The 12,178-nt window shown below is 54.6% G+C and overlaps 2 protein-coding genes across 5 annotated transcripts in view; both read right to left on the bottom strand.

Moving 5' to 3' along the window:
• UBE2G2 (ubiquitin conjugating enzyme E2 G2) overlaps positions 1-4,221 on the bottom strand; it is a 29,403-nt gene extending 25,182 nt beyond the window's left edge. Inside the window, exon 1 of one of the 4 annotated variants that reach the window (XM_072640849.1) lies at positions 4,057-4,221. In XM_072640849.1, the coding sequence (XP_072496950.1) occupies positions 4,057-4,099 (43 nt within the window). In that variant the 5' untranslated portion in view covers positions 4,100-4,221. Of the gene's footprint in view, positions 1-4,037 lie in introns of all 4 variants that reach the window. The other 3 variants (XM_072640850.1, XM_072640852.1, XM_072640851.1) reach the window with 3 other exon arrangements.
• A 1,335-nt stretch (positions 4,222-5,556) lies between these two features.
• Positions 5,557-12,178, bottom strand: part of SUMO3 (small ubiquitin like modifier 3) — an 8,143-nt gene continuing 1,521 nt past the window's right edge. The window contains exons 2-4 of the mRNA XM_072640848.1: positions 8,685-8,813; positions 6,960-7,031; positions 5,557-6,525 (exon numbers count right to left, since the gene is read on the bottom strand). Of these exons, the coding sequence (XP_072496949.1) occupies positions 6,463-6,525; positions 6,960-7,031; positions 8,685-8,813 (264 nt within the window). The 3' untranslated portion in view covers positions 5,557-6,462. The remainder of the gene's footprint in view (positions 6,526-6,959; positions 7,032-8,684; positions 8,814-12,178) is intronic.

Raw genomic sequence — 12,178 nt, 5'->3', positions numbered from 1 at the left:
TTTTCTTCAGAAACATCAGAAAGAAGACACAAGGAAGGGGAACAGGCCACAGCGTCTCTCCTTCCCAGGCTCAAGCAAAGTGTGTCCAATCTCTACATGTTTATATTGGACCACAACAGACAGCAGAGATTGCAGAAAGGAAAGGCCTGGCACAGAGGGGGAGCAAGAGAGAAGCTGGCCACCCTGGCTGGCGGGGAGGGCGGGGATCAGTTCTGTAGTCTCTGGCTGGAGTTCCCTTTAGACGTTCTGGGGGTGATGTGGTCCCTAGAAGGGGGTGAGGCCAAGCCCAACTCTTTCTCAGAAGCAGAAAAACTGACTTGGAATCAGCCACTGCTCCTAACAGGGAGACCAGGAGCAGGGGCCACGATTGATCCAACAGCACCACCTAGTGACCAGGCACAGAGCGGAGACTATCAGAGAAAAATCAAATTCAGCACTCAGAATCTGGGACTCAGTGGCTGGCTATACTGCCTGGTTCCAAGACAGCTGTGTAAGATCTTCAAGAAACAAATGAGGAGGCAATTCCAGGGCCCCATAAGCTTGGCCCCAAGGGCTGGGCATTAAATCGGCATTTCTACAAAGAGTTCACCCTTAGTCGGTCAAAAAACAAATGTTATTTTCACCATTTGCCATGGAATAAAAAGGTCCCCAGGCCCAGAGAGCACCTGCCCGCTTTGAGCCACCAATCTTACGCACTCTGCCCTGGTTTCATCAGGGTTCAGAAGGTTTGGCTCACTGTCCAAAGAGCAAAGGATTAGTGGTCTTTTCAAGGAAATGCACAACTGCCAGGAGAGGGGGTTCTTTGGACAGAACATTCCTGCGATGAAGGGCAGCATACCCCTCTCCGAAGCCACCACTGCCTAAGTGATCTCTCCTTTCCTTCCAGATCCAGCTCAGCCCTACCTTCTACTCCAGCTCCCCTCTTAACTGCCTTAGATTGACATCTGTTCATTCTGTATAGACTTGTAGACACGTAGACACACACACACACACACACACACACACACACACACACGCACGCACGACAGGCACCACTTCGTTTTTGCTCTTTGCCTCCCCAGTACAGTGCCTGGCACACAGTTGGCAGCAGGGCTATTTGAGGCAGGGGGATGGGTACTTCTCCCACCTGAGTTAAGCAGATGTGCCACAGACTCCAGCTCCAGGTGTCCAGGCCTGTCCCTTCCTTTAAGGACAGGGACCCATCTGGAAACTCCACCAGAAAACCCAGAAGAAATGGGAGCCACATGAGGTATAGGCTATCCCCTCCCCAAGGAGCTCCGCGAAGAAGCAGCGACCTCGGGGCTCCCAGAATATTCAGAACAAGACCTGCTACAACAAAAACAACTGACTTTGATTAAGAAAAAAAAGAGGGGACATGGCAAACAGGTGTAGGAGAACGCTGAATGCTGGGGGATGGGAAACAGGGGCTCTGGCATTCAAGACTGTTAGAGGGACTCAGAAGCATGGCAGTAAGGCCCCGTGCTGGGCAGAGATAACAAGGTATCACCACCATCTGTGTCTAGGTCCCACCCAGCCCAAAGGTCCTTGCCTGGGATTTCACAGGAAGAGGCCAAAGAGAAGCGTATACACCTGGCTGCACACTCAGAACCTGTCCTACGGTCACCCTGGACAGCAGCAGCTCAGCCTATCCTTAGGAAGACAAGGTGTGAAGTAAGGTGTGGACACCACCACGCCTCTAGAGCAGAGACCCTGAGAAGTAACAAGCCCTCCACATGCTCTGCATGGGAGGAAGGAGGGTTTTAACAGGATGTTGCTCTGGCCCCTTGAAGGAGGTTCTCATGGGTCACACATCCTCAGCCTCTACCATGATTTAAAATTGTCATTTAAGTTGTTCTTAAAAATCTCTCTCCAGTTAAAGTTTTGAACGTTAAAGTAGCCAACTTTTAATTTAAAAACAGAAAGAAATTAAGAGTGGTTGGAGAGATGAGTTTGGAGCTGTGGAGCCCAGGCCCTGCCCCAGCCCAGCTATGTGGCACAAGTAAGGTCACTAAAATGTCACAGAGCTCATCCACATCAGTGGGCAAGACCATGTGCCCTGCACACATGAAAGCACAGGGCTGGTCCAAAAATTACAAACCAAGATGCATTTTCCCAAGCATGAAATGGAAGAGAAATTTGGGTTGGGCAGGAATTGTTCTGAAGACAATCTGGGGGTCCCAGTGGGCCTAGGTCAGGTAAGGGGATCTTGTGGGGATGGGCAGTGATCAGGGGCCATGGCCCCACAAATAAGGAGGTGACCATCTATCAGTCTTCTGTTTGACTGGACCACAGGTGAAGCAGTTGCTTTGGCTCCAGACATGGCCAAATAAAGAGGATGCAGAGTGGGAGTTTCCAAGCCAAGAGCCTCAACAAGTTCCACTTTGACAAGAGATGTAGCAGGTGTCCTTGAGGCTTCATGAAGCGCCTGCTGTACGCTGGACTCTGTGCTAGAGAAACCTCCCAGGGGGCAGGTTCAAAAGCTTGGGCTAGATGTAAGGAGGGAGTTGGGCCTGAGCGGTGCCCCTGCCTGGCCTGGCGCTGCCACTGTTACCTGCACAAACATCTCTCTCCTGGAGCAGGGAGCAACTGACTTATTGCAGCTCCTCTTAGGCTGGAACAATACAGCACCCCACAATTTGGATGGCATTTACTGCCTCTGACAAGCAGAGGGCACCTGGGGGAACGGACACCAGATCTGTGTGACCGCTTCTGCTCTGCCCTTCTGGCTAACGGGCACTTTTTCTAGTCTTATGTCTCTCTACAAATCTGAGCCCCCCCCTGCCCCCCCGCCACATACACACACATGCACACACACTGGTGTTCTCTCATCCACTGCATCCTGTCTGACACTCCAATTCTGTGATGCTCTGAGACTCCAGTCAAGTCCCCCTAAACTTTCCGGGTTCTCAGACACACATCATTGGGGAGGAAGATAAAGGAAAAAGCATTCCCTGGCCGGGTCTGAAGTCAGAGACTCAGAACCCAATTCCAACTCATTCTGCCCCGGTGACTTTGGAGAAGTCACAAGTTACAAGCCTAGAACTTGATTTCTATAACTGTAAAAAAGAGCCTCAGTTTCCCCATCCATAAAAGGGGCATCACCCTCTGCCAAGAAGCTGCAAGCCAGGCCAAGCACTGGGGCCTCAATTAGAGGATAAGCCTCCTGTGGGCAGGGAGGGCTCACTCCTTCCGTCACCCCAGGCCAGATCTCCCTGGGAGGAAACTCCTCCAGCTCCGCCCTGCCCTGGGTCCCCACATCCCCAGTCTCAAGAGAGAGAGTCATGAGGATGGGTGTGATTGGCACCCTGGACATCCCAGCTCCTTGGGAATCATCCCTAAACTCCATTCTGACCCAGAACCAGACCCATACCCCAGGGCGCAGAACAGTGAGGGGAGGAGGGGGACCTGGGGGACAAAGGGCTGTGTCTGACCCGAATGCCAATCCTGCCAAAACCTTTTTCTAGGGTGGTTAAGGTATCTCTGGGGCTTACGAGGCTTCAGGACCAGCTGGCGGGGGCACCAGAGAAGGATACCCACAGGGTGGCCAAGAAGGCTGTGCAGGCTTGCAGGGCATGCAGGAGGTGCTTAATCAATGCTCTCCCTGCCCTGCTGGAGACCCAGGAGGGCGGGGCAGGGTGGAGGTCTCCTTCCTGGACGCTCCGGTGGTCGGAGGGTGCCGGGGCTAGCTTTACCAAACCAAGCGTCCTGTGCACCAACCATGAGCACAGGAGGACTCCTCCTGCTCCAGGGTCCATGGCCATCCGCGGCCACCAGAATCAGGGAGGCACCAGAGGTTTCCCAACCTGGCCAAATAACCGCTGCCTGCCTCTGCCTCGGCTTCCTCGTCCGTAAAATGGACACCGGGGATGGTGGTGCCCGTGGGTGGGCTAAGGCATTCAAAATGCTCGGCTGCCTTGGAAGGCTAGATACAACCGGACACAGCCCATCTCCAGCCTCCGCGCCTTTGCTCAGGCCGTGCTGCCCGCGCAGGCGCACTGCTCCCACCCGCCGGTTGGCCGCGGCCTCAGTTTCTCCACCTGGCGCGGCTGCACTCACGCTTGTACTCGGCCATGAGCCGCTTGAGCGCCGTCCCTGCCATCCTGGCCCCGTAGGCGCCTCCTTCCTCTTCGTCCTACACCGGCCCGGGCGGCCCTGCCGCAGCCGCCGACCGCTTCCGAGTCGACGCGGCCCCGCCCCAACCTCTTCCGGGTTCGCGTCATTGCGTCCCGCACACTTGCGCACGCGCAACACCGCCCCCTCCCGTCCAGCGGCTTGGCCGGCCTACCAGAGCAAGGGCATGCGCATGCGCGTCGATCGGGCGGGAGGCAGCCACGGCCAGATGGGGGAGGAAAGAGGCAGAGGGAGAGGAGGAAAAGAGAAGGGGGCGGGGCCCGGTAGGACCAGGGCGCAACTGGGCCCCTTAAGTCAGGGGCGCCCCCTAGAGGCTCCTGGCAGCAGCTGCACTGGAGAGCGCTACTGATTGGCTCCGTGGCCACGTAGCAACGACGTCTGCAAGGCGGGGGCATCCGCCTTGGGCCGGGGCAGGGTCACGTCCTTGTCGGTAACGTCATACGCCGAGCAGAAATACTCTAAGGGGCCCGAGCGGACCGGCTGAGCCGAATGGCGACTGCCTGCCGTGGGCACCGACCGATCTAGACCGACTGGGCGGGGCCTGGGGTGAAGTTTCCCAGTGTGGGAGCATTCTGCCTCCGCATGGGGCGCTTCTACACTCCCCACCCCCCCAAACCAGTATGAGGCCACCCCGAGCCCTGGCGGGGGCTGCAGGCCCAGGAGAAACCCCTCCCTGGCCTCCCCATCCCCTTGGTCCCCAGGGGGTCGAGCCCAAAGTCATCCACGTTTCCCCACCTGCCCCAGTCACTTCAGAAATGCTTTGTTCACAGCATCAGGAGGCTCCAGACCCAACACACCGTAAGGACGCCCCCTCCTCTGGAGGCACCTGGAGGTCTGGCGTCTGAACCTTTGGGCATGGTGTCTGTCCAACATCGCCACCGTCCTGAATCCCTGAGGTCACATGACTTGTACAGGATCCTTCATCTCTCACCTCCATGACTTTGCCCAGGCTATCCCCCTTACCAGTGAACACCCCAGCTCCCTTCAAGGTTCACTCGTAGGGGCGGGGAGAATGCTCCTCTCTTCCCTTCCCGATGGTTTTGCATTGACTTAGCTGTACCTGGGTGCTGAGTCCCTCCCTCCAAGTGAAGACTCCAGGAAGCAGGCCCCACCTTGCTTCTTGGTCTCTATCACTGGTCTAACGACTTACAATCCCCTCCTCTCCCCATAGCTCAGAGGAGACCAAGGGACACTGGGAACTAAGTTTCTAAGGCCCAAATTAGTTTATATCGCTTTAGGTAAGAAGTGGGCCTCAGTTTCTTCATCTGTAAAACGAGGGGGCTGGGCAGGACCATCCCTGAGTCTAAAGCTGGCCCTGGCCAGGGAGCTGGCCATCCAGAGCCCTGATCAGTGGGGCATCTGTGGGGGAGCCTTGGGAGCTGAGGCATGTGTGGGTGGCGGCAGGGCAGAACACAAGCCAAGAGCCAGAGTACCAAACTATATTTACTGTATACAGTAGTAAAGGACAACAAAGGACATACAAATCAGAGAAGAGACAGGCCCGAGCCCACAGACATGGAAACGCCAAAGGAAAAAAGTCACCGTCAGCGGTCAGCAGGCAGGTTCACATGAGCGGAGGTGCCTTGAGATCAGAAAAGGTCACAACGGGGCTGCTGGAGTGGAGGGCAGCCCCCGATGGGTCACCTGGCAGAACTCAGGAGGGCACTGGGGCCCCAGGGATCCATTCAGAGGACACACAGCACCAGGCCCTCTGTCCCACAGACTGACTGTCCCCCGGCCTTCGGCAGGCAGGTGAAGGGAGGGCAGGAGGGGGCACCTGCCAGAGCTCCCATAGCCCTTGAGGTCCTGAGGTGGAGGCTGCAGAAGGATGCGGCCACACCCCAGCCTGTTCATCCAAGCAGGCCTCCCCCATCACCCCTTCCCTGCCCACTCCTGCCATCTTCAAGGAGCCTGGCAGATTGATCAGCGAAGGATCCTGATTTAAGCTGATGACAACGCACAGGCACCCCTGCTTGCCCTCCCCCCCACTGCCATGACTAGACTAGAGTATTTACATGATTAGACGATGCAGCCGAGAAAGCATCCCAAGCGTGGGGGGCCAGCACCCCAGGCCCCCGAAGCAAAGTGGGGAGAGAAGGAAGGAAAGTGAGGACAAACAAGCAAGAATCTTTTACTTCAGCAAAAAGAACATTCCACATTGGCCCAATTCGAAGTGTCGCGTAGTCCCTGCAAAGATCGGGAGTCGCATAGACTACGTATGGTGAGTCAGAGAGAGAAGAGTTTGGATCTGCATCCTCTGCCAGGGTGGAAGCATCCCACAATTCCCTATCCCAAGACTGAGGAAGACCCAGGGGGCTCTGGCCCATGAGCCTAACACGCTCCCCCCGTCTGCTGCTGGAACACATCAATTGTGTCTTCATCCTCCATCTCCAGCTGTTTGGGCACCGGGGGGGACCAGACCGACAAGAAAACAGATATGGGCTCATTAGCAGTGCAAGGCTCCCCCCAACACCATGAGGGACTTCATTTGACAAGCCCAAAGTTGTCCCGGCAGCCACCCCAGGAGGGTAAGTGCACTCCTTGCAGCCCCTTTGGGCCACAACCTGGGCAAGGAGCAGGAGATCAGGAGATGGAGACAAGGCTGGACCACAGTCAAAGGGGAGGCTTTGTCCCAGACAAAAGAGTGGGGGCAGGTCAGCTTGTGCCACTTGGCTTAGGGCAAGCCTCGGGGTCACTTTTCATCCTGTCCAGTACTCCCCTGAAGGGCATCCCAGGGGCACCGGGCAGGGGGTTTTCCATTTCTCAACCCAACCCAACAATACTGAATGGGAAGGTCCATATCATGATTTGTTCAGGAGGAAGCATACCTGTGCAGGGGTATCGGTCTCATTAATTGGTTGTCCATCAAATCTGAATCGAATCTGTCTCATTGACAAGCCCTGAAATTTAAAAAACCACCATCAGCACAGGCATTATCTCATGAGTTACAAACTATTCATGTGAAAGCCACATTATCCAACACTTCGAACCACAGCTGGGAATTCAGAAGTGTTTGGTAAATGCATCAAAGAAGTGTGTACCCCAGTCCTCAGGACTGACCATCCTATGTGAAATGGCAACAGATAGCAGCCTCTGAGAAAGAGGGGGGTGATTTTATCCTGATGTCTTCACAGGTGGGAGGGAGATGCCAGTCACCCCTCATCAAAGGTGGGGAAGGGGAGAGAAAACCCCATCTGTGGGTGGCCACAGAGCCTTCCAGAATGGAAGGGCCTCCCCTTCCCTGGGCCCAACTTGTTATGTTAGAAAAGGGTGTATCACATTGAGATGCCCCCAGCCCTAATCTTCTTCATCAAACTCTGAGAAAGTCAAGGCCTCCCAAACTGTCCAGACCAGGTGACTGCCAACTGGACATTCTGATCACGGGAATGTCATCACCTCTGGGTAATCCCCATCTGGCATCTTGTGGCTCTGTGATCTTGGCCAGGACCTTTCTCCACAAGAGACGTTGGGATGGATGAAGTGGAAGGCTGGACTCCAGGTCAACCAGGGCAGAAAGTAAATTCCAGCTCCCCAAAGTGAGCGGCTGAGCCACAGCCAGAAGCCCAGTCTTCTGCCTGAATCTGTCTCAGCCACCTCCTGCCTTTCTAAACCACCTCCCTGATGGCATTTGGGACCATGGCCCCCACCAGAGTGGGCCCTTCACTCATCTCTATTAATACAGAGGATGACATCCAACAACCTGCGTGTGGGTACAGACAGAAAGAATGGTGGCCAGGAGAGGACCAGGGATGCTGTACCCCAAAGGCATCAGACCAAAAAAATTGCACCAACAAAGTCTGCATCTCACCAGAATGGAAGGGGGAGGTAGGGGCCCACCCTTGGTCCATGCAGAGCTGCCTGGGACTGGAGTCATAGGAATCATGTGAGTGCCAAGGAAGGGTCCTGGCTGCACTCCATGGGAGAGAGAAAGCTGCTTTTCCCTATACCCTTCTTGGCTCCCTGGGGATCACACACCAGAAAATGAACCAGGACTCAGGACTTAACCTCCCTTTTTCTTTAAAGAAAACCCAAAAGGAAATTTCTTGGAAGTTGTCAAATGTGGCAAAACTCTTCCTTGAACTGAAGCCTTTAGAGGAAGGGGCAAATCGGGACTTCCTGGGAGTTTCATTTCTGGTTTTGGCAAAAAAAGGCCAAGGGCCTGCAGCAGGAGGCTGAGCTGGCGGGAGGCCGAACTGCGCAGGAGGCCTTGCTGCCATTCTAATGCAAACCAGATTCTCACAGAAGCACCATGCCCCACTCCAATTTTTTGTGGCTTTGTGTAGCTGATGCCACACAAGTGACCACACACATCACACTTTGTTGGTGAAGAGAGTTCCTAAAGGTCTTACTCCTAGACCCCTTCCAGAGTTCGACAGTGTGCCTGAAGTCCTGGATGGACTCTGAGCCTGCCTCCAATGGGTCCCTTGGCCACTTGGGTGGGCTAGTCCCCTCCCCCCACTCTTAGGAAAACCAGTCAGCAGCTGCTGTCAGAAGCATCCCCTCACCAAACATATGGCAGCATGAGGGCCCCAACATGCCCTCCATGCCCATACCTGTCTCTCACAATACGCCTTCATTAATTTGTTCAGAGGTGTGTGCCGCTTAATTTTGAACTGGACCACTGACCCATCCTGCCCGGCTACCTTCAGGTTGATGTGATCATTCTCAGTTTTCACTCCTTCCTGTGAAGAGAAAAAGGAAACAGAATGCCTTCAAGAACTCATCCCAAGTGCCCCAAGTGGCTGGCGAGAGCTCCCCCATCCACCAAGCAGGGACCTCCTGGGCACAAAGGCTGTCCCAAGGTCCCTATCTCCCCAGGTTTTGGAGTTCCATCCAACCTCTGCAGCCCTCTCCCACCTCTGTGACTTTGCAATGCCCTCCCACCTGCTCCTGGAAAAGGCAGCTCAGGCCCCATCTCATGCAGGAAACTCTGCCTGGTGGGGCCCTCCCTCCCTCCAAAGCACCCTCAGACTTACTCCTTTTACATTCCTTCTGTATCGACCTATTGCCACCCCATCTGAGGCTTTGGCATTTGTGGAAGCCTCCTAGGCTTTACATAACCCAGGGAAGTTTACAGAGGGAGAAACGGAGGCAGACAGAGGTTCAATGATTTGCTCAGGGTCCTATGGCTATTAAGTGTCTAAGGCCAGATTAGAACTCAAGTCTTTTTGACTCCAGGCTGAGCATTCTACCCAGTAGGCTGCCTAGCTCCTGTGACATATCTCTGCAGTAAGAACTCAGAGTAATAGGAGAAGCTGCAAAGGAAAACTTCTGTTGCTGAGAGCTCTATAGGGGGGAAGGCTCCCTCTCATGGGGGCCAGAGGCACCTAAGGGCCTCCCATCAGTGTGTGTCTGAGGTAGCCTGCAACTAGCCAGCTCCACCTCCCCACCATGGGGGCCTGGTGGGGAAAGGAGGCTTCTGGAATGGACACCTCTCTTCTGGAAGGGCAGGAGGCACAGCAGACTGAGCTCTGAACTTGGAGGAAGGAAAACCCGAGGTCAAATCACACCTCTGCCCGCACTACTGGGTGAGCCCTGCCAGCTTTGGTTACGGCCTCATCTGTAAAATGGGCATAACCACAGCACCTACATCTCCCAGGAGGATAGTGACAAAGTACCTGACAGCCCATAAAAGGGAGCTCCTAGTTAGAGGGGCCACACCGAGCCACGTTAATCTGGCAAGTGAGAGGGGAAGCCAAAATGAACCCAAGCCAGGAAAGTGGCCCTAAGGGTGGAGCCCTGGCCCCTTCTTTTCCATTTCTCCCTCCCTCTGCTTCCCCCAGACTGTTCCTGCCACTTTCTGACCTTAACTTGAGGTCCACCCCTGACACTCAAGGTGGGCATGCTAACACCTCCCCCAAAGCCGGGCCAATCAGAGGGTTTGAGTCAAATTCTTCTAGTCAAGATCAAGGGGGAGTCCAAGAGAAGAGGTCTGGCCTGAGAGGACTGCTTGCTCTACAGTCAAGGTCAGACAGGCATAGCCTGACACCCTCCGGCTTTCCTAAGATGCACAGAGAGTTAACGTTTCAATTTGATCACTTTTCGATCTTGTGTTCTCAAAGGGAAGAAGGAGATCCCTCCCACACCTCATCCCTGCTTCAGACTCACTATCTTCCAGTGCAAGGGAAGGGAAGGGAACTCACCAGTAATGATTCCCAACAATCTCTCTCACTGAAGTAGGCAAAAAGATTGATGAACCAGAAGAGAGAGCCCAAGGCCCCACCAGGGACGAAACCATGCTTTATTTCACAACCACTGCTCAGAAAAGCTGCATGGCCCCAAGACTCCCACATCACACCCCCTGACTCAGGGAACATCCAATCCCGAAGGTTTGACTCAGCTTCCCAGAGAGGGGCCAGCACATCCAATTAAACAGTAGAAATGGAGACAAAACTAATGCCCCTAAAATTAAACTAAAAGAACCCAGTTGGAAACATCTCTGCAGCCCAGAAGCACACAGAGAAGGGGAGAAATGAAGACCATTTATAGCCCCAGGAAAAGATACTGAAGCTCCCCAAGGGGCAGAAAAATGCCAAGTAGGGTATTTAGATGCCATTGAAGGAACTGGAGACAGAGGAAGAGCAGCTGCTGACGGGCTCATCTGGGGCCCCCAGGTGGCCAAGGTGCCAAGCCCCTATTCAGCCTATGAACCAGCCCCCAGAGGTCCAGCTAGGCCAGGAGAATCCAGAAGGGACATGACCAAAAGCAAAACCCAAAGAGGAAACCTCATCTTCCTTCTGTCCTGCTGCAGGGATCTGAGGGGCCAACTCTCACTGCTGGGCAGCTGAAGGAAGTGACAAAAATGACTTGACCCAAGTTGCCCCAGGGTTAAGCTGGTTTTCCCACCCCTCAATCCTACTTCCTCAGCTAGGCAGAAATCAAGCCTGTTGATGAAGCATGCCAACATTTTCCCGCTGTCCAAGAAGAGCTTGGGACACAGCAGAGAAGACCAAGAAGTTTCTAGGGGTTCAAGACAACAGGGCCAGGGTGAAAGGAGCAAGAGCTGTGACCTTTCTGCCTGAGGGAGCAGCTCTCTGAGTTCTGGCCCTTGACTGTCTTCTGAAGTGCTTGAGGCCCAGGGCCCCTTGCCAGGAGATCCCCAGATGAGCCCATCAGCATCCTGCTTTTCCTCTGCCTCTGAGTCTTCAAGAGAAGATGTCCAGGCCAGACCTGATGGCATGAGTCCTCCCAGGATGGAGAAGCAGGACCTCAGCAGGGTGCTCCAACAAGGCCTCTGTCAGCCAGTCACCTTGGTGACATGACCAGAGGTAGCATTCCGATGCCTCATTTCCCATTGTGCAAGGTTTGCAGACTCTCCTTTCAGGGCCTGGACAGAATGATTTATCAAGCTTCTATCAGGCACAAAGACCAAAGCCTCTGTCCACCTTCGAGGAGTTTGACAGGGAAGGTCAGTAAATTGGAGGCAACTGGAGGAGGAAGAGAGCAAGAACAACACAAAGGGTGAAGCGGAGGTGAGGAGGTTTGTCTTTTATCCAAAAGGTCCCTGGGAGCCACCAAAGAGCACTGAGCAGGACAGTGGCACAAACACCATGGTCCCACTGACAGCAATGATGAAGCCAGCGTGAAGGCCGCTATCACCCCAACTTGGCAACTGCCAGAGGGAAGGGTCAGGAAGGGCCAGGAATGGTGCCTGTGGGCAGAGGGGCACTCACAGGAATGGAGGACGTCTCAGAGGAGGCAGACAGTGGGCAAGAAGAGCCCCAAGCTCACTCATGTAGGGATAATTGTCCCCTTCCCAAATGAAGGGGCTAGAGAGACAGAGCATCTGGGAGAAAGCTTGGGGGGGGGGGGCTGTGAACCATGATGGGGAGGGCACGAGAAAAGGCTGAGCCTCCAGGCAGGGTAGAGGCTGATGGCAGCCTACCAGAGCTGGCAAAGAAAGAGGCCTTGGGGCAACTTCAGGCAAGCGAACAGGCTGCCAGCCTGCCAGGGCCAGGTGGAGGTGGAGGAGAGGAGGGCAAAGACCCCAACCCCCAACCGCATAATAGCAAGGTAGAAGGTTTCAGCAGGTTGGCATTCCCATCCC

The sequence above is a fragment of the Notamacropus eugenii genome, chromosome 2, assembly GCF_028372415.1.
Source record: "Notamacropus eugenii isolate mMacEug1 chromosome 2, mMacEug1.pri_v2, whole genome shotgun sequence".
NCBI classification, from domain to species: Eukaryota; Metazoa; Chordata; class Mammalia; order Diprotodontia; family Macropodidae; genus Notamacropus; species Notamacropus eugenii.
Note: the sequence above shows the minus strand (reverse complement) of the source record. Positions and strands in the feature narration are given on the sequence as shown.